This window comes from Cyprinus carpio, chromosome B22 (genome assembly GCF_018340385.1).
Source record: "Cyprinus carpio isolate SPL01 chromosome B22, ASM1834038v1, whole genome shotgun sequence".
NCBI classification, from domain to species: domain Eukaryota; kingdom Metazoa; phylum Chordata; class Actinopteri; order Cypriniformes; family Cyprinidae; genus Cyprinus; species Cyprinus carpio.
This window is the reverse complement of record NC_056618.1, coordinates 20,043,392-20,061,503: the sequence shown is the minus strand read 5'-3', so window position 1 is coordinate 20,061,503 and position 18,112 is coordinate 20,043,392. Positions and strand designations below refer to the sequence as shown.

At 37.0% G+C, this 18,112-nt stretch overlaps 3 protein-coding genes and 2 long non-coding RNA genes across 10 annotated transcripts in view; 3 read left to right on the top strand and 2 right to left on the bottom strand.

Moving 5' to 3' along the window:
- Positions 1-18,112, top strand: part of LOC109082837 (glutamic acid-rich protein-like) — an 848,403-nt gene that overhangs the window by 185,547 nt on the left and 644,744 nt on the right. The gene's annotated exons all lie outside the window — the stretch shown is intronic.
- The window catches only part of ahr2 (aryl hydrocarbon receptor 2), a 223,353-nt gene that overhangs the window by 122,857 nt on the left and 82,384 nt on the right, over positions 1-18,112 (top strand). The window lies entirely within an intron of this gene.
- Positions 8,275-9,855, bottom strand: LOC122141367. Its single transcript, XR_006157756.1, has 4 exons — positions 9,721-9,855; positions 9,202-9,374; positions 8,873-8,960; positions 8,275-8,630 (listed from the first exon to the last, which is right to left on the bottom strand). It is a non-coding gene; the product is annotated as an uncharacterized LOC122141367 (long non-coding RNA).
- The window catches only part of LOC109046556 (NGFI-A-binding protein 1-like), an 8,316-nt gene continuing 69 nt past the window's right edge, over positions 9,866-18,112 (top strand). The window contains exons 1-8 of one of the 3 annotated variants that reach the window (XM_042748597.1): positions 9,866-10,034; positions 11,608-12,401; positions 12,623-12,756; positions 13,263-13,314; positions 14,190-14,309; positions 15,048-15,207; positions 15,315-15,458; positions 17,407-18,112. The exon at positions 17,407-18,112 is cut by the window's right edge and continues 49 nt beyond it. In XM_042748597.1, the coding sequence (XP_042604531.1) occupies positions 9,866-10,034; positions 11,608-12,401; positions 12,623-12,756; positions 13,263-13,314; positions 14,190-14,309; positions 15,048-15,207; positions 15,315-15,458; positions 17,407-17,480 (1,647 nt within the window). In that variant the 3' untranslated portion in view covers positions 17,481-18,112. Of the gene's footprint in view, positions 10,035-10,084; positions 10,220-11,607; positions 12,402-12,622; positions 12,757-13,262; positions 13,315-14,189; positions 14,310-15,047; positions 15,208-15,314; positions 15,459-17,406 lie in introns of those variants that run through there. The other 2 variants (XM_042748598.1, XM_042748599.1) reach the window with 2 other exon arrangements.
- LOC122141366 lies at positions 13,354-15,182 on the bottom strand. Its single transcript, XR_006157755.1, has 2 exons — positions 15,042-15,182; positions 13,354-14,303 (listed from the first exon to the last, which is right to left on the bottom strand). It is a non-coding gene; the product is annotated as an uncharacterized LOC122141366 (long non-coding RNA).

Below are 18,112 nucleotides of genomic sequence, written 5' to 3'. Positions count from 1 at the left end.
CTTTCTTCGACCTGTAGAGGGCAGCAGTGCCTGGGCATTTTGCCCATTCACAATTGAGCTTTGAGGCCTGAAATAATTTTGAATATCTTCTTTGTGAAACACTTTGTGAATTTAAAAAGGAAAAACCTTATTAATTAATCTTACTAACGTTGACGTCATTGCGTTGTTGGGAATAACAGGGACATTCTTTTTGGGGCGTTTTTCTTTTATGATTTGAGATGTGGGTTTAGATGAGGTTTTTGTAAGGGTTTTTTATTGTGTTTTTTTTTTTGCGTGCGTCACTGAGCACTTTTCTCATTATTAAAGAGACCAGCAATAGATTATCATCTAGTCCGCTTGACCTAGCCGATGATAAGCCAGCATTGGAGGACAGACATCTCTTGTTCTCATGGAAACCAGACCATAATGCTTTGCTTGCTCTGTACAGTGGCTTCTTGGTAATAATCAGAGGGGAGCTGAGTTAGATTTTGAGCACATATTCTTGTTGTTATAAGAATGAGAATGAGAATGAGAATTTTTTTTTTTTCCAGAATTCATTTCTTTCTGTGGAATCAAACACCTTATTTGCAGCACACACCCACTCACAGCACAGATTTCATCTCCGGTGGGATTAGCTGTCACTAACGCAATATGCCCTGCAACAATGCTCTGCCAAGTGTCGGAAATCAGTTCAATGCGATTTATGATATCACAATGTTTGCATGAGACAAAAATACTTGTATTCTAATCTGAAGCGGCAGTGATAGGTTTTGTTTGCTTGGTTTGTTTTTATTTCGTTTTTTGTGTTGTTGTTTTTTTTTTTAGCATTTTGTCATTTTAAGTTTTTTCTTGTTTTGGGTTTGGTTTCATGTTGTTGTTGTTGTTGTTCTTATTGTTTTTCTCTTTCATGTCTTTTTTCCTTTTTGTTCATTTAGTTTTGTTTAGTCTAGTCTCGTTTTGTGTTTTTTAGTTTCTGTTGTTGTTTAGTTTTGTTTTGTTTGGGTTTTTTTTGTTGGTTTTAATGTGGTGTTTTTGTTTAACTTTGTTTTATTTCATGTTGGTTCATTGTGTCAACAGTAGTTTAAATATTGTTCATGCCCACGCTAGCATTAGAATTTAATTTTTTTTCGTGTTGGTTGTTTGTGTCTAATGTATAGTTTAATTATAGTTTATAAATGTTTTTTATTATTATTATTAATCTACACAAATGGCTCTGTGGAAATTAGTAACATAATTATTGTGGTCATGGAGTCAATCTGACAAACATTGGGTCGTTTGGTTCGGATCGGAAGGGCTGAGTCATGTGCTGGGAAAGTGGTGTGGAGAGATTCCAGGTGACTACAGCTGGTCTTTGACATATATTAATGTAGACAGCTGCCACGCTCACACACCAGAAACACTGCCTGATTCAGTTTCACATGCAGATAAACTTTGGGTGGTGGTAGTAGTTTTATAAGAGAGTTTTTTGTTGTGTCTCTAGCTGCTTTTACCTACTAAATGTTTCATTTTAGTATGTTTCTCTCTCTCTCTCTCTTTTTTTTTCTCCTCTCTCTCAGTCTTCTCTCTCTAAATTCTCGGACACTCTCTCGCTCTATTTTATTTAAAAGATTGTCTGAACCTTTTTTAATTGTTATTATTATTATTATTTTTAGATTTTTCATGTTTGTTTCATCCATTTTTTTTGGCTTGTTTTAGTTTTTTGTCTTTTTTGTTTTTGTTTCATGTTGGCTTTTTTGCATAAATTCATGGGGAAAAACACTATCTAAGAACCCTAGTAATTAACCTTTAGCCTTTAGATTTTCTGGCTGGTTTCTCCTTAATCAAAATAATAACATTTTAATTCATGGGGAAAAACACTATCTAAGAACCCTAGTAATTAATATTTAGTTGTAATACCATACTTTTTAATTTAGTAGTGCCACAGTATTGTTTTTATGGAAGCATGTAGGTAGCAATATTCAAAATGGCAATGTATTTCTGTATTTAAATTAGTATTTTCCATTACCCATATGTGCAAAGTTTGGGGCAGAAGGAAAATGAAAATTAAATTATATAATTTACATTTGCCATTTCCAACAGTAATCCTTAATATGTAAATTACATACTAATTTTAACGCTTTATAAGTTGAAAAATGAAAATGTATAACCCACATTGATTTGATATGTGTAACATAATTTAAATGCTATTCGTCCTAAATGCATTTAAACTAATAGTTAGGACACTTAGGATTGCATTTTCATCATGACGCTGTGGGATATTTGTAGCAATATTCAGTACGGCTTTGAAAAGGCATTCCGAGCTGACCTCGCCCACCCTCTGTCAATCATAGCTTCAAGGCGGGGATTGACGGAAGCATGTTCCTTTTGGATCGTTTGAAACATGGCGGCTGGAGATCTGATAAGATTGTTGAATTCACTGGCAAATGAAGTGGAGCGTGAACAGAGAAATATATGGCGCGTACTCCGTGCTAAAATCAAACGTTTGAATGACCGACCAACCGATCGAACATCAAACCAAACGTCTATCTGAACGTTTTGAGCGTCTTACACTGCGGGTGACCCACGTGATGACCAGATGTGACGTCTGCGTCTTGAAATTAGCATTTAAGGAGCCAAGCAGCTGTGTATTGCCATTTTGCATATTGCATTTTAAATTGAATTTTGCTGTCTATATGTTTTAAGGTTTTAAGGCTTTTATGGTAAATTTGCATCAAAATGTTAGCAATCATTTAGCTAAAATAAATTATTTGGTAATACTTTCTTTAATGCAAATTTATAGATCAGAAAACATTTAAAACAAATTAAAGATAAACTATCAATTAACCAAAAATTTGTCGACGGTACATTTTCTACCATAATTTTTACTCTAACACAAGTTAGATCCATTAAGGTTTGTCAGGTCACTTTTTCCTTAGCCTCGTCTTACAGAATTTTTCTTGCCATTTTCTCTGAAAAAGATATGCAGGTTTCTAACCCCAGCTGAGATTGTGCTAATCCAGAGAATAGTGTGGCATTTTATGTGAAAAATTTCAGCGGCCCTTAAACACTGTTCCCACACGGCAGCCGAGTGTGGGCAGTCAGCGCCTATTCTGAAATTCCAAAAGTGAAGATCCAGCCAGAGGAGAGGGATTACTGGGGAAACTAGGAAAGTCATTTGGATGGGTATTAAAAAGCAGGCAAACGCGTCCTCATGAGGGGTTGCTGAATGTCCATCCTGACCTCTGCAAAGTAGTAGTATGCCAAGTAAAACAACTAAAGACTATGTAAACATGATACAATTACAGTGAAATGCACTGCATAGGTGGAGGTCATAGAAGATGTCATATAAACAGATGCTGGTTTATAAAAAAATTGTGAATTTGTTATGCACACTGAGCTAGAATACAAGAAAAGTGAGTCACGCTCAGTGGTCTGTGAAAGGTGAATGGATCTACTGAGAATTGGACTGTAGATATTGTTTGAATCATTATTGAGCTTGAGATTCGCTTTAATCAAACTGCTCGTTGAAATGAAACTGAGTTTTTATTACGTTTTGCTGTGGGTTGTGGTTGATGTTCAGACAACACCAAATTCAGGCAAAAGTTTTTGCAGAGATGCTTTCCAGTTTGTTTCAAGCTATTCTTTGTTGAATCATGTTGAATTTATTGCTTATTTTCTCGTCTTTATTAATTGAGTCAGGATTTCCTCTAGTGTGGTGGGTGCAGTTGTGGGCGGGGCCATTTCTCATGGGCCTCGTTTCTCAAAGCTGAAGGGCCAAACATCAAAGCTTCCAAATGATAATCACCACGCCTGATGTGTTTACTGCATTTCAAAAGGGCGATTGAGTTTATTATCGTTAATTATGTTGCACGTGTAATGAGTCTTTTGTTTGTCAGATCTCAGAATTTCCATTGTTCCTTTCTCGGTTCTTACCTCGTGAAGAAATGTCACATTATTCACGTTGCACGCAGAAGCTTTCATGTCGAGATAAAGCCTTTGAAATGTCAAAACCATGGCAGGTAAAGTGTCTTGATGTTTTTCAAGTGATAAATTCACTTTGTTAGTCTTAAGGTGGGTTTAGAGGTGACAACAACATTAATGTAGACGTCTACGTTCCCTGAAAAAAGTCCTATGTACTTATTACGGCAGAAATTATTTAACTAAATAAATGTGCTTGTTTTTTGTTTTTGTTTCAGAATGTTGAAAAACATGACATTTATTTCACGTTGTGAAGTGTTTTTGAAAAGTTTCAATGAAATGTTGCAGTTTTAATCTTTTTATACTGTGTGTGTGGGTTGCAGTGTGTGTGTGGGTGTTGTGTGTTGTGGATGTGTGTGTGGGGTGAATGATATGTGCTGTCTATTTTTTGCCCCACGATATTCATGACACAACTTTGTATAATGAATGGGTATGACACAGGTATTACAAGGGGAGGGTGATTATGGAGGACATAACCCATGTCAATATATGTATAATTTTTACAAAGCTATATTGAATATTCTATACCAATATTATATATAGTATATATGTATATATAGTATAGTTATATATATATATCTGAGTGATAGTGCTGGTACTGCAACATAGCTGCAACATTGTGGAGTATTGTGGTTTGTTGCATGTAATGTATGCAGTTCTTCTTTAGTTGTGTTTTCTTGTTTTTTTTTATGTTTTACTTTTTTTTGCATGTTGCTATGCAATTGTGAAAAGGATGTGCCGTCATTTTTGTCCTATGTGCTTAATACAAAAATCTTATTTCTAATGCCATGCCATGCCATGCACCAAGCCCCATTTTTATAGCATCAAATAACAACTAAAACCAAACTTCAGTATTAGTAATAAGGAAACACTTCAACATACATCAGTGTGATAAGAACTTCTTACCCAAACTAATGGAACTTTTTTTTAGGCTTCCCATCAACCCTTTGTTTACATGGGAGTGGCGGAGTTCATAGCTTATACTGCGTGCCCAGCAACCAGATGGTGATCCAAAATGTGTTTGGCTATCACTTTTTAAGATTGTGTGCGGCAACACTTGATTGCTATAGTTTTCTAAGTAGTTTTTAGGCACGTTTGCTATGCAGTTGCTAAGGTGTTTTGAGTGTTTTTTTTTGCGCATTGTTTTTTCCGCTGCTAGGTTTTTGCGAGGTTGGTTAATAACTGCGCCCGAGGCTTTGGATTCGGCTCTAAACATAGCTTTGGGGACACCCTGCTTCAAATGAAATCTGTGGGGTTTTCCTTGTTTTATTGGGCTATGCCATGGGAAAATCAAAAATGCATTGAGGGATGAGTTCGTGTAAAACATAACTTAGCATTAGTTGAGTGTGAGCGAAGGGGGCGATCATGAAAACAGGTGGGAATTAGGGGGCCATGACAGTTCTAGAAGGATAGCATGATCTTTCTCTGGTCTGTCACGCTCGGACCAACGCTCTCCTCCAGTTGGTTGTGATTGGGCAATAAGGGCCATAAAAGTGTTTTTGCATAAACCAGAATAAGGGGGCTGATAACTCTGGGCAAATATTTGGGAGTTGCATGAGGGGTGTGGCGGTGCAATAAGGGTGTCTGCATGAATTCGCTGTCACATTATCTGTGGTTTAAAGCTCCAGCCGTTAATCCATTTCACAACTTTGGGTTATTTTGTGCCATACACATCTTAAAAACACGGGCAACGGCAACGCCAACCAATTGCCAACAAAAAAAGCCACGCTATACAGGATCCACGCACTGCGGAAACACTGACATCGCCATGGTAATCTGACACACGTCACTGCTTATGTTTTGTTTTGTTCAGTACGGACAGTATCTCCGTTCTTTACGAAGGCCCAAGACAGGTAAAAACTGTACAAATAGATTGAGTCATAGCTGCATAGTTCTCTGGTCATGGATGCTAAAGGTTGTTAGTTGAATATGCTACCTGCAACATGTTGACTTTAACTGTTTATGCTGTTTGACAGTAGATGTCCGTAGATACAGGGGAGTGTAGGAACACCCAACTGCCTCCCCGGGGGCACCAGTAATCTGGCTGCCCACTGCTAGGGCTTGTTGTGTTCCCTACTCAATGCTGTGGTGGGGTGCACTTGGATGGGTTAACATGCAAAGCATGAAGTCTTCGCCCACGTCACCGTCACTTTCGTATATACCATCATACATAGATCTATATTATTATATAATATCACTTCACTTTAAGCATTGAGATTACATGTTAATAATTCTAAGTTAGTATTTAAATCTAAATGCACATCACATACCTGTACATGTATAAAATTGTAACTGTGAATTTATTTCATTTACTAAAATATTTAAATAATTTATGAACGTGTTGTATTTTAATTTGTATTTACATTGTACTAAAATGTGAACCCAGCGGAAGGTAAAATAAATACTGTAAATTAAAAGTACAGTTATGATCAAACACACACACCCACACACACACACATATATATATAATATATAATGTAAACTCCATATTACAAATATGCAATATTGTAAATATAATCTATAACATACTTGTCTACATTTTTTTGTAAAACAAAAAAAAAAAAATATATATACACATTTGTAAAATTTATCTTAGTTTTTATGATCTAGATAATATATTATATTATTATTATATATATATATATATATATATATATATATATTATATATATATATGATTAAACACACACACACAAAATTAAATTTACTTTGTATTAACAATGTATGCATATATGGCGTGTAGATATATTGCATATTTGCAGCTTCCAAACTCTCCCTGAGTATAGCGAATGACCTTTATTTGTTTATTCAGCCATGAAACCCATCACTCATTACTGTTTGACCTCTCTCAGACAAGTTCACCAAAGCATTAGAGACAGAACAGAACGGTTTTGCGTAATCTTTAAAAACTGGAGGTCAGTTAATTAAAATCTGAATGTTGAGAGTGAAGGGGCATGCCAAAAGAAGGAAAAAGGAAAGAGGATTTTCTGAGTAACTTGTCAGCTTAAACCATATTAAAACACCGCCACACCCACATCACCCTGTCAACAGGCATCTACCCTGCAATGACAACACACCACTCTGAGCAGCGGGGCGCCCCCTATACACACCCACACACACACACCACACTCAAACACGGATTGTAGTTTTGCACGTCACAGACTGGCATAATTTTGGTTAAAAATAGGGTTATGGGGCATATATACGTGGGCGAACAAGTGTGTGTGGGTGAGTGTTTGAGTAGGACGACACGCTTGACTTGCTATCGGCCAGAGCAAATTTAAAAAGGAATATTAGTTTTTTTTTTTTTTCTCTTTGGTTTGCCGGTTTACATTAGAGGTCACCTATTTCCAGTAAAAAGCAGAAAGTATGGGTGTGTGGTATGGTGTGTGTAGATATATATAGATATTATATTATATGTAATATGTATATATAGATATATCTAATGTATATATAATATAATAATGTCTATATTTATATAATATAATATCTATATATATATATCTCTATATATATATAATATATATATTATATATACCCATCTAGATATATACAATACACACACACACACACACCATACTTTGTTTTACGCCTTTACGAAAACCCATGTAACCCCAGTAAAAGGATCCGTGATTGCAAGCAAGGTGCTGTCGCTTGTCATTTTTGTCACATAAGATGGAAATGCTTTTGTTATGAGGAACAGACCAACACGAAAGTGGGGGCTGACAGAAACCACCACGCACTTCCTCCCAGGGGCTGTTCACTGTGCCCAACCTCCCTCCCAAAATAGCTGAAGATGCTGCTCAGGCAGATGGGAGGATACTGATGCGCCCCTCTATCTAAAGATCCAGCCTTTAAGGCTACGTCCACATGAAGCCAGAGCTTTCCCTATCCAATTTTTTTTTTCCTCATCTCAAGAAATATCTGTGTCCACACGAAACCACAAAACCGACACAAAACTATGTAGTATACATGCCAGAGCAGCATGTGGCGCTGTAATTCTGCCACAGAGATACACTTAAAACGGAGAAGAAGTCTTGGACTATGTGCATAAACCTTGCATGCGGTATACAATCGAACATGGAACAATACATTAATTAATCTGTGTTAATATTAGTTAATAAAAAGACAATCGTTCAGTGTTTGCTCATGTTTTTGTTGCTGTTATTTGACGTAGCGGTGTCTGGCGAGGGCCGAGACGTGGGCTGATGAGGTCAACTTTCAGAAAATATACGGATTCACTGTCCACACGAAAATGCAAGGGTGGCGTTTTCAAATTTATCCACTCTGGGACCCGGTTTAAAAAAATATTGGTTTCACTCTCCCAAAACGTCAGATCCGTGTGGACGAAACACCTATACGATACAAAATGTATGTGTATACGGTGAAACGGGTCTCCGTGTGGACGGGGCCTTAGGCCATGATTACATTTTATTTTAATATGCAGCTAATATGTGCATTTTTCAAGCTAGTGTGGAGGGAAAACAAAACATTATTTAATTTCATATGTGGATTCTACTGTGGTGTTGGTTTAGGTGTTTATTTAAAGTTGTAATTTTACTGAGATGTATGAAGGAAAAAACTTTCTGACTATTTTGAATGTACATTTGAATAGCAGTATACTCAAGTGGGTTTCGGGGGGATTTTGCGCTCAAGAGAGCGTGAGTAAATTTCCTGTGGGGTTAACTTGCTGTCTGGGGAAGAGAAAAACTGTCATACAATGCATAATGCAATAATGCAATCTGCATTGTAAGTTGCAAATGGTCTTGCAATGTTTAGACATTACAGCATGCGTTTCCGAAAACCGAAATGAAAAAGTCACATGCATTTTTAACATACAGTAATTAAAATGTAAATATTTTGTGTTGCTTCTGCTTAAGAGTTTAAATGTTAAAATTAAAAGAAAAAGTTCATCCAAAAGTTTTAATTTACTTACTCTCAGGCCTTCCAAGATGAGTTTGTTTCTTCATGGGAACAGATTTAGGGAAATTTAGCATTACATCACTTGTTCAGCAATGGATCCTCTGCAGTGAATGGGTGCCGTCAGAATGAAAAAAGATATAGATAAATATATGGCCAGGTCAAGCATCATTTACAAGTGAAAACAGTCCAAAACAGTTCTAAAAAAATATGTTGATGGATTTTTGATATGAGCAAACAACAAGGGATGGAATACTACGGATGTAATCCTTACGGATTGTTGACTCTTTTGGCTAGAAGTGACTTTTAAAGTTAAAACACCATAATGGTGTATTTGTTACTTACACACGTGCAACTTTTCCCTTCAGTGGAAGTTAATCAATGGACTGGAGTCAGCTGGCTTTGTTGATTTATTGTTATGATGTTTTTATCAGCTGTTTGTAATCTCATTCTGACGGTACCCATTCGCAGCAGAGCATCCATTGGTGAGCAAGTGATAATGGTTGATTTCTCCAAACCTGTTCCAATGGAGAAACAAATTCATCTACATCATGGATGACCTGAGGGTTTGTATTTTCTTCACAAAATTTCATTTTCATCTGAAGGCTATAACACCGAAAACAGTCCCCTCTTCGCATAACTACAATTACTGTTATATATATTTTAAATTTTGAAGCACGTATTTAAATTAAATTTAATATCGAAACCAAACCTACAACAATAGACATTTGCTGTAGTAAAAAGTGTACCCCTTTCCCGGGTTTCCCTTATTTACATGTACGAACATGGCCACCACAAAAATACACGCATATGCTGTACTGAAGGCTGTGTGGGTTCATGTAGAAAAAAAAAACATGGTATTACCGTTTAATATTCCTCAATATGTCATCATGAATGTGTATTTTGACCGTTCAGGTCTTCTCTCTTTCTCTCTCGGTATTCCGCCCACGCGCGCAACGCTGCCCACGCTAGGATTTGCGTCAACCCGGCGCGTGGGAGTGAGACAGCAATGCAGCTTACATCGGAATATCCCCGCACAAGAGAGGAACAGACAGTGCAAAGAGAGACAGCACCGATGAGCATTCAACAGACTTTCTCTCCTTCGCGAGAGGCGGAGCGCTGCCTCGAGACAGCGGCCAGCACCGGGAGCAGTCGCGCGCACCAGCTGCGAAAGAGAGGTACGTAAACTCGAGCACTAATATAAACATTTCATACATAGACATTCGGGTGGGGAGGGTAGAGAATCAAAGCATGCTGATTTCAGCTAGATGGGTATATAGACTCAATATCCGAGTTATTTGCATACTTAACCTCGTAGAGATTCCCAGGTGCATGTGAAGCAATAGTTTTGAGATCTTTTCAGGTGAGTTTGCAGGGGAACCGTTTTTTTTTTTTTTGGAAAATATTGTAATGCACAGCTGTGTTTGCGACTATTTGTAATTGCATTTAAATGTGGTGAAAGATCTGGTCAGTGGGTTTGAACGTTTTATCTTTGTGCACTTGAGCAAGGCACTCAAACCCTGGTTGTGCCGAGTGGATAGTACCTGTAATAACTTTAAATTAAGTCACTTGGAATGAAAACAAATTTGCTAAATAAGTATATTAAAAGTATGTTAAAACAATTAAAATGCAGATGTAAACATCTTTTCAATGCTTGCTACAAACATCAGAAGATAGATTTGTCATTCATTTACAGTTTACATCATTCATTTCCATTTGAGAGTAGGACAGCGGCTGTGTTGAGTTCCAGTTTGTTACGGATGCAGGGATCTCGTATCCAGTTTGAGCTTCAAATGTATTAAAAGTTTGCAACTTTTGTGAGTAAACTTTATGTGACCATCTGACTGGATATGATGTATAGATCTTAGTCAGGGCTGACTGAATTTTTACATGGTTGAAAACTGTGTGCCAGTACTAGATTAGTGTGAATTTTCACAACTTCCAAAATGTTTTTAAGAGCTTTTGTATACTGAAAGTTTTCTTGGAAAGAAGCTTTATTAGCAAATCATTTGTCATGTTGTTATACTAGATTGGTGTTGATTTTTGCAATTTTATAACTTGGTGATTTGTTTTCATTCTTGTCAAAAATGAAATATGGCTCTACGCTGACTAAGCACTATACCAGTTAAAACTATATGCGCCGAGTCAGAATTATCAATCTTTTTTTTTTTCTAATTTTATCCTTGTTCATTTTTTTTATTTTGTTGTTATACATTGTATTCCATAATGTTCCCTTCAAAAGTATTGATGATCATTTTTCCATTACGACTAGCTTAATAATTAGACATCGCATACATCACCTTAAAAATAAAGCTCCTGGAAGGGGTTTTTGCAGTGATGCCATGACTTCTTAAAAATAAAGGTTCTTCACTGGCATCAGTGGTTTGATGATGAACCTTTAACATGCATGTAACCTTTCCTTTGCATAAAATGTTCTTTATAGTGGAAAAGGTTCTTCAGATTATTAAAATGTCCTTTATACTGAGAAAAAATGGTTCTTTTAGGTACTGTTTACTGAAAGGTTCTTTGTGGAACCCAAAATGGTTCTTCTGTGACATTGCTGCAAAAACACCTTGATTTTTAAGAGTGTATAGTAAAAGTACATTGCAGCTGGAGACAGTGACAGTCATAATGTGAGTTCACAGCCCTGTCCTGGGAAACAAATAACACTGGCGAGCATTGCTTCTTGGTGACTTGAAACGTTTTCTTGAAATGACAATGCTTTGTTTTGTTCCGCGTTTGCATGTGTAGCCATGTCAGTGCTGCTGCCACGTTCCTTGGGCGAGCTGCAACTGTACCGGATCCTGCAGAAGGCCAACTTGCTCTGCTACTACGAAGCCTTCATCCAGCAGGGCGGCGACGATGTGCAGCAGCTCTGTGAGGCTGGCGAGGAAGAGTTCCTCGAGATCATGGCCCTTGTCGGAATGGCGACCAAACCCCTTCACGTTCGAAGACTCCAGAAGGCTCTACGGGATTGGGTCACCAACCCTTCCATCTTCAACCAACCATTGACGTCTCTTCCCGTTTGCAGTATACCGGTGTACAAGCTACCCGAAAGTTCCCACAGCAACGGGCAACACAACCAGCTTGCTGTTCCGAGAGCATTATTACCCACAAGCCCCAGTCCTGGAAGACTGGATCTCAGCAGGGACGGGACACCAGGGTGCTCCCCGCTGCAAGGGGCTAGCGAGAGTCGTTTTTGGGGAAGCGAGAGCGAGCACAGCCTATCTCCATCTGGAGCTTGTTCCCCCTGTTCACCCCTCGACGCTCTCGACGCTCTCGATTCTGCTGCTGTCCAGTGCGTGATGGAGTGCGTAGAGCGACTAGCCCAAACATTGCCCAAGAGCGACCCCACAGAAGTCAAAGAACACATCCGCGCCAATAAGAAGCTCAGCAAGATGATCGGCCATATCTGCGAGATGAGCGAAGACAATCCACAGAAGGAGGCGGAGATTAGGAAATACAGCGCCATCTATGGACGGTTCGATTCCAAGAGGCGGGACGGCCGGCAGCTTACGATGCACGAGGTTGGTTCGAATGCTAAGGTATTGATATTGTTGATTGTGCGGATTGACAGAAATTGTTGTTCCATACATTCTTAAAAATAAAGGTTTTATTGGTTTTCGTGATTGCATGAAGAACTTTTCCATCATCCATGGAATATTTCCACTCTACAAAAGTTCTTTTATAGTGGAAAAAGTTTCTTTTAGATTTTTTAAATCCTCTTCATACTAAGTAAAAAGTGGTCCTTTTGTTTATTGTGTAGCTAACGGTCAACGAAGCATCCGCTCAGCTGTGCATGAAAGATCTGTCGCTGCTGACCCGAAGAGATGAACTTTTCTCGCTGGCCAGGCAGATTTCACGTGAAGTTACCTACAAATACACCCGCAGGAGCAGCAGGTAAGATGCAATTCTTTTCAACGTTTGATTTTTAAAGAAAGATAATTGTAGAAATAGTAGATTAACACATTTCATTTAAAATACCCTGTTTAAACAAAAGCAAGATACTCCATAATACCGTATTTTATATTGGGTGAGGGACGTTCTTGTTCTAATGAGTGTTTTATTGGACTTTTGACCTTGATTCCTTAATTCAATATTCCTTATTTCAATATTTTTTTTTTCAACATCCCATAAGAACTTTTTACAATCAACTTCATTAGCATTTGCAAATGTCACACTACCAGACAAACATTTATGAAAATGTTACAAAAAAATATAGATTTGTTTCAGTTTGAGCTTTGCCACTTTTCATGGTTTTTATTTATTCATATAAGGAGCATCTGTTTGGACAGTAAATGCCATCTTTTTAGTACTTTTTGTTATTTAATTGAAAAGTTTTACCACAATGGCTGTTCATGGTGTTTCCAAATCAGTGTAAAACACAAAATACATCTTCATTTTAGGTCCCACTGTGGTGATGAAGATGAACCATCTCCCAAGAGGATCAAATCTGAAGTAAGTTCTGTAGATTCAGTTCATATTCATAAACCTCACTGCGATAAATTGCTTTATTTGCATGAGATGCCTCAGCTTTGCAATCATTTCGAGCTCCAGGTGGTTTCTCGGGACTTCTTTATTAGTTTTGCATTCCTGTCATGATATTTATTGCCAGCCGCCTTCCCACTGTGTCTGAATTAGCGCTGTGTTTGTGTGTGCACTCTCTCTGTTAATAATCTCAGGAGAATAATTACTGTCATGATTCACTCTAAAATGTCGCGTTCACACAGCTTTTCACATGAGCGACGGTCTGCGCCTCTGGGTGAACATCTAAAAGTAAATGATATCGTTGTTTTCGTAGCTCCGTGGGGCCTCTAAGTCAACAAAACCATTGCAAACAAAGCTCTTTTAAGACGTCAAATTAAAACACTGTGATCAGTTTTAGCTGGCTTTAAAAAGCTTGTTTTTAACGGAAGTTGTTTTTGTGGGGTTCTCTGGATAAGGAAAAGCTTAGTACACAAACGCACAATTATTCATCCGCACAGGCGGAGAAGTACACAGTGGACTGAAAGACATAATTGACATCATCCTGTGGGTTCTTACTGAATAACCCACGCATGGCTGCGCCTGTCTCTGCCTGAGTCTAACGTCAAACGTGGACACACAAGCTCACACACACACATACACACATGTGATGACCTAAGTGGAAAATGCGGAGGTTGTCAAGGGGCGACACGGGGTGTAAATTCGTTCAAAGGTGACAACGACCAGAGATGCAAATAAATGAAGCCATCATGTAGATATAAAACACTCTCAATTCTGTCTCAGCTAATCCTATTGAAAGTTTAGCATGAGCTCATCTATTTCTTTCACTTTTTGTCACCTTCTCTTAGGATGGTGTGTATGATTTACAGGAGGCTCTTCACGTTCTTCATACGCGTCAAGAGACGGTGAGAGAACAGCTCGCAATTGCCAAATCTAAAGGAGAGGAGACAATCAGACATAGTCTGCAGGTAGTCTGTGTTAATTTGATGTATCATAAAGCATATTTTGAACGTTGTTTTATTGTTGGAATTTTTTCTGAAGAATTTTTGTTTGAATGTTGCTTCAAAAAACTTTGAATTATTTCAAACTTGACTGAACTTCATTTTAATGTTTTTTAAACAATGTTTGCTTCGACTTTGCTTGTTTGGAAACAATGTTTGTTTGAATTTTAAGTTTTGAAAGGTAGTTTCAAACTTGTTATGAAAATCAGTTTAAATTCTGATGAAAACAGCTTTCAAAGAAACATTTTCAAACAACATTAAAACAGAAATCGCATTAGTCTAAGCAATGTTGAAACAAACATTGTTTAAAAGAAAAAAGTTTAAACAAGTTTGAAAAAAACTTTCAAAGTTCTTTGAAACAGCATTTGAACAATTCTTTTGAAAAATAAAAAATTGCAACATTAAAACAAAGTTTTAAAACTTTTTTTAAAAGGAGCTTTGAAAGTTTATTTCAAAAGAAGTGTTTAAATTGTTTGTTTTAAAGTTGCTTGAACTACAGTAGGTTTGGAAACAATGTTCAGTTGAAGGTTTTAAGTTTTGTTTGAAAGTTAGTTTCAAAGTTATTTGAACTTTGCTCAAAACATTCTTTTGAATAAATGTTTGAAGTGCTTGTTTTGAACATCTGTTTCTCAGTTGTTTTAAAATGTTTGCTTTTGAAAACTTAGCTTTTTTTGAAACCTTGTTGTGAACATTTTTCACCTTCAGGTACAGCTGGACTCTCTGTTGGCCAAGCAGGTGGAGCTCTTGCGTGACGCTGCCGTTCAAGAAAGATTAAAATCATTGGACTGGCGGATTCCAACTGCAGCACTGAAATACCTCACTCCCACTGCTCAACACTGCAACAGCGGCCTCTCACATCTCTCTGGTACATTTCCCCTTTTCTTTGTTACTTACTGCTACTTTGCATTTGCATTTGTTTCATGTGTTTTTATCAGTAGTTGAGTTTATGCAACTATCTATTCTTAAATACAGGCGAGAGACCCCTAAACTTGCGCCTGACAGATGTGCCGCTGGGTAGGCAATTAGCCAATGAGCTCAAACGACATCACAAACAGAACGCAGAGGAACGACATCATAACCAACAGACGTCCGAAGAGAGAATGGTGGCGGCCACAGGTTAGTGCTCACAGCCAGACCATGACAGATTCTTCACAACTTTTGAGTTGCCAATTACTTTTGAGTGAAGCTGTTTTAAAAAAAAAACAACACATAATAAATTTAAATTTGTACACTTTGAAAAAACAAACATTCTAAAAAGCGTTCTTCTGCCTAATGTCATAGGTTCTAAAAGAATATTTAATTATCTAGTTCTTTAGAAAACATTGTTTGAGGACCTAGAATGTGAATATAACATTAAGAACTTAAAGTTTTATTCCAAAACCTAATTTTTAAAGAAATTAGTACTTTTAATCTTTGAAGATGCATTAAATTGACAGTAAAGATTTTTACATTGTGACCAAAGATGTCTGTTTCAACTAAATGTTGTTAGTTGTTTTTGTTTTTTTTTACTTTACTTTTGTTTCCACAAAAATATTAAGCAACAGAACTGTTTTCAACACTGATAATAGTAAGAAATGTTTCTTAAAGACTACATCCGCATATTAAAGTTATTTCCGAAGGATCATGTTACAATGAAGACTGGAGTAAATTCAGCTTTGCATCACAGGAATAAATAACATTTTATAGTATATTAAAGTAATAAACAGTTATTTTAAATTGTAATAATATTGAACAATTTTTAGATTTTTACTGCACTTTTGACGATCATGAATAAATATATTTCGATACTGTTTTCCTCTCAATATTACATCACTACAATCGATGCTTGTATAAATATTTTTATTATTCAATTATTTATGTTCATATGTCTTTTGCCACACAAGGCATGTAAATATATAAAGATAAAGCATATATTCTACTTTAGTTCAGTTTTACTCTAGTCGAAATGTATTCTGGGATTGCCACACCATCCACAAAATACATGTGGTTCTGCCTTCAAATTTGGCCAAAACGTGGTATCTCTGAAGGCAGCGTAACGTTGCCGCCTACCTTTTGGAACAACCTTCAAATGCTCTCTAGGTAGAGCATTAATCTTTAAAGAGCCAGTGAAGAAACGCTGTACAGATTAAAATGGCTCTTGTTGGACCCTGTTTTTGCATGCATGTTGTATCCTGGATTGGCACAGGTTTATCTCAGTATCATCCTGGCACATTGACACCTACACCGCTCCATTAAACCCTGATGTGTCAACGTAACGCACGTATCAGCAAGGCTTCAGAGAACTTTTTGTAATATATGCAATCTCTTGCATGCAAATGTCCTCTATGAAGGTGGCACTTTCTCTCTGAAACTCCTACCTGCCTGCGCAAGCTGCGTTAGCGCACTGCGAGTAGGTGAGGAAGGGGGTGAGGATTTACTCGTCTTTTTGACGTTTCGGGTTTTTTCTTCCGCCCAAATGTGGTGTTGACACTGATGTCAATCAGTGTCATTTACTGATCACACTGGTCGTTTGAACTGATTTGAATATCTGAAAATACGTTTAATACCCTCAACTGTCAATTTGGTGACATAAATTTGAAACACTAAAAAGTACCATCCTTTATTTTGGCGTAAGCTCTTTATTTACTGGAAATTGCTGAAATGTGTTGAAAATTCCAGCATACTGAAACTGTTTTGAGAATTGAGACAGTTGAAAATGAAGTTGGATTTTTTTTGTCCTGCATCATTTTCACTGTTACGCTTGTTCAATTGTTTTTAAAACCACACAATGCACTAGAAACAGTGAAAAAAAAAGTGGTGTAGAAATTATTTTTATTAAAAAATTGCTAGTAAACACCACACATAATTACAAAGAAACGGCAAGCAACATGTTGAAAAAAACATTACATTTTGAAGCAGAAAGACTGAAAGGGTATTTACTTGGCTGGCCTGAGGGTACTAAATTAAATTATACTAAAATATTTTATAACTGAAGTTTGAAGAGAAATTTGAAGACATGATCAAACATGTATCTTTAATCTTGGTTCTTGGTTAGGAATTATAATCGTTTATATTTGTATTTCAGAAAATGGGTCTCAGAAGGAGCCCGGGCTTCTGGACAAGAGAACCATCAAATCAGAACCAGAGGACTCCAGATAACATCTTCAGCCTCAAAGTGAAACCTGCATTTTGTTTGCTCAGTGGATTTAGTACTGAAACTGTGTGGCCTTAAGAACTGTAAATGCCTAGAGATCCATTTATTTAGATTTTTAATTTTTAAGAATTATTTTTATTTCTAATTTTAGAACAAAAAACTTGAATGTCTTGTAGTCTTGAAACTGAGACTGTATTTGTGCATCTTTTTGTACATAATCCGTGTTTGTTTATTTGATTGCATGTCTTATTCGTAACTATTTTTTATTTAAACTATTCGTTAATTAACAGAAACACTGGAGTTTCGTAGAAAACGGTTGTGTAGTCCTAAGATAGTTGATAGGGTTAAATGATGACATTCATCTGTTCGTATCGGTTTGTCGTTGAGGATGAACTTAACGTAGAAGAATACTGAATATGTAGAATTAGCTTTGCGTGTTTTTGCGATTGCGTCAATTTAGATGTTAGTACTAGGGAAAATTTTATTGTGTATTTGTTACCAGCTCTAGCCTTATTCTCAGAGTACGATATTGTGTATCTCGCTGTCGTTAAATGTCAACTGTAACTTTTTTCATCAAACATGGGCATTTTGTAAGTTAGCTGTGCTAATCTGTCTTCTGGTCTTTTCTATGCACATT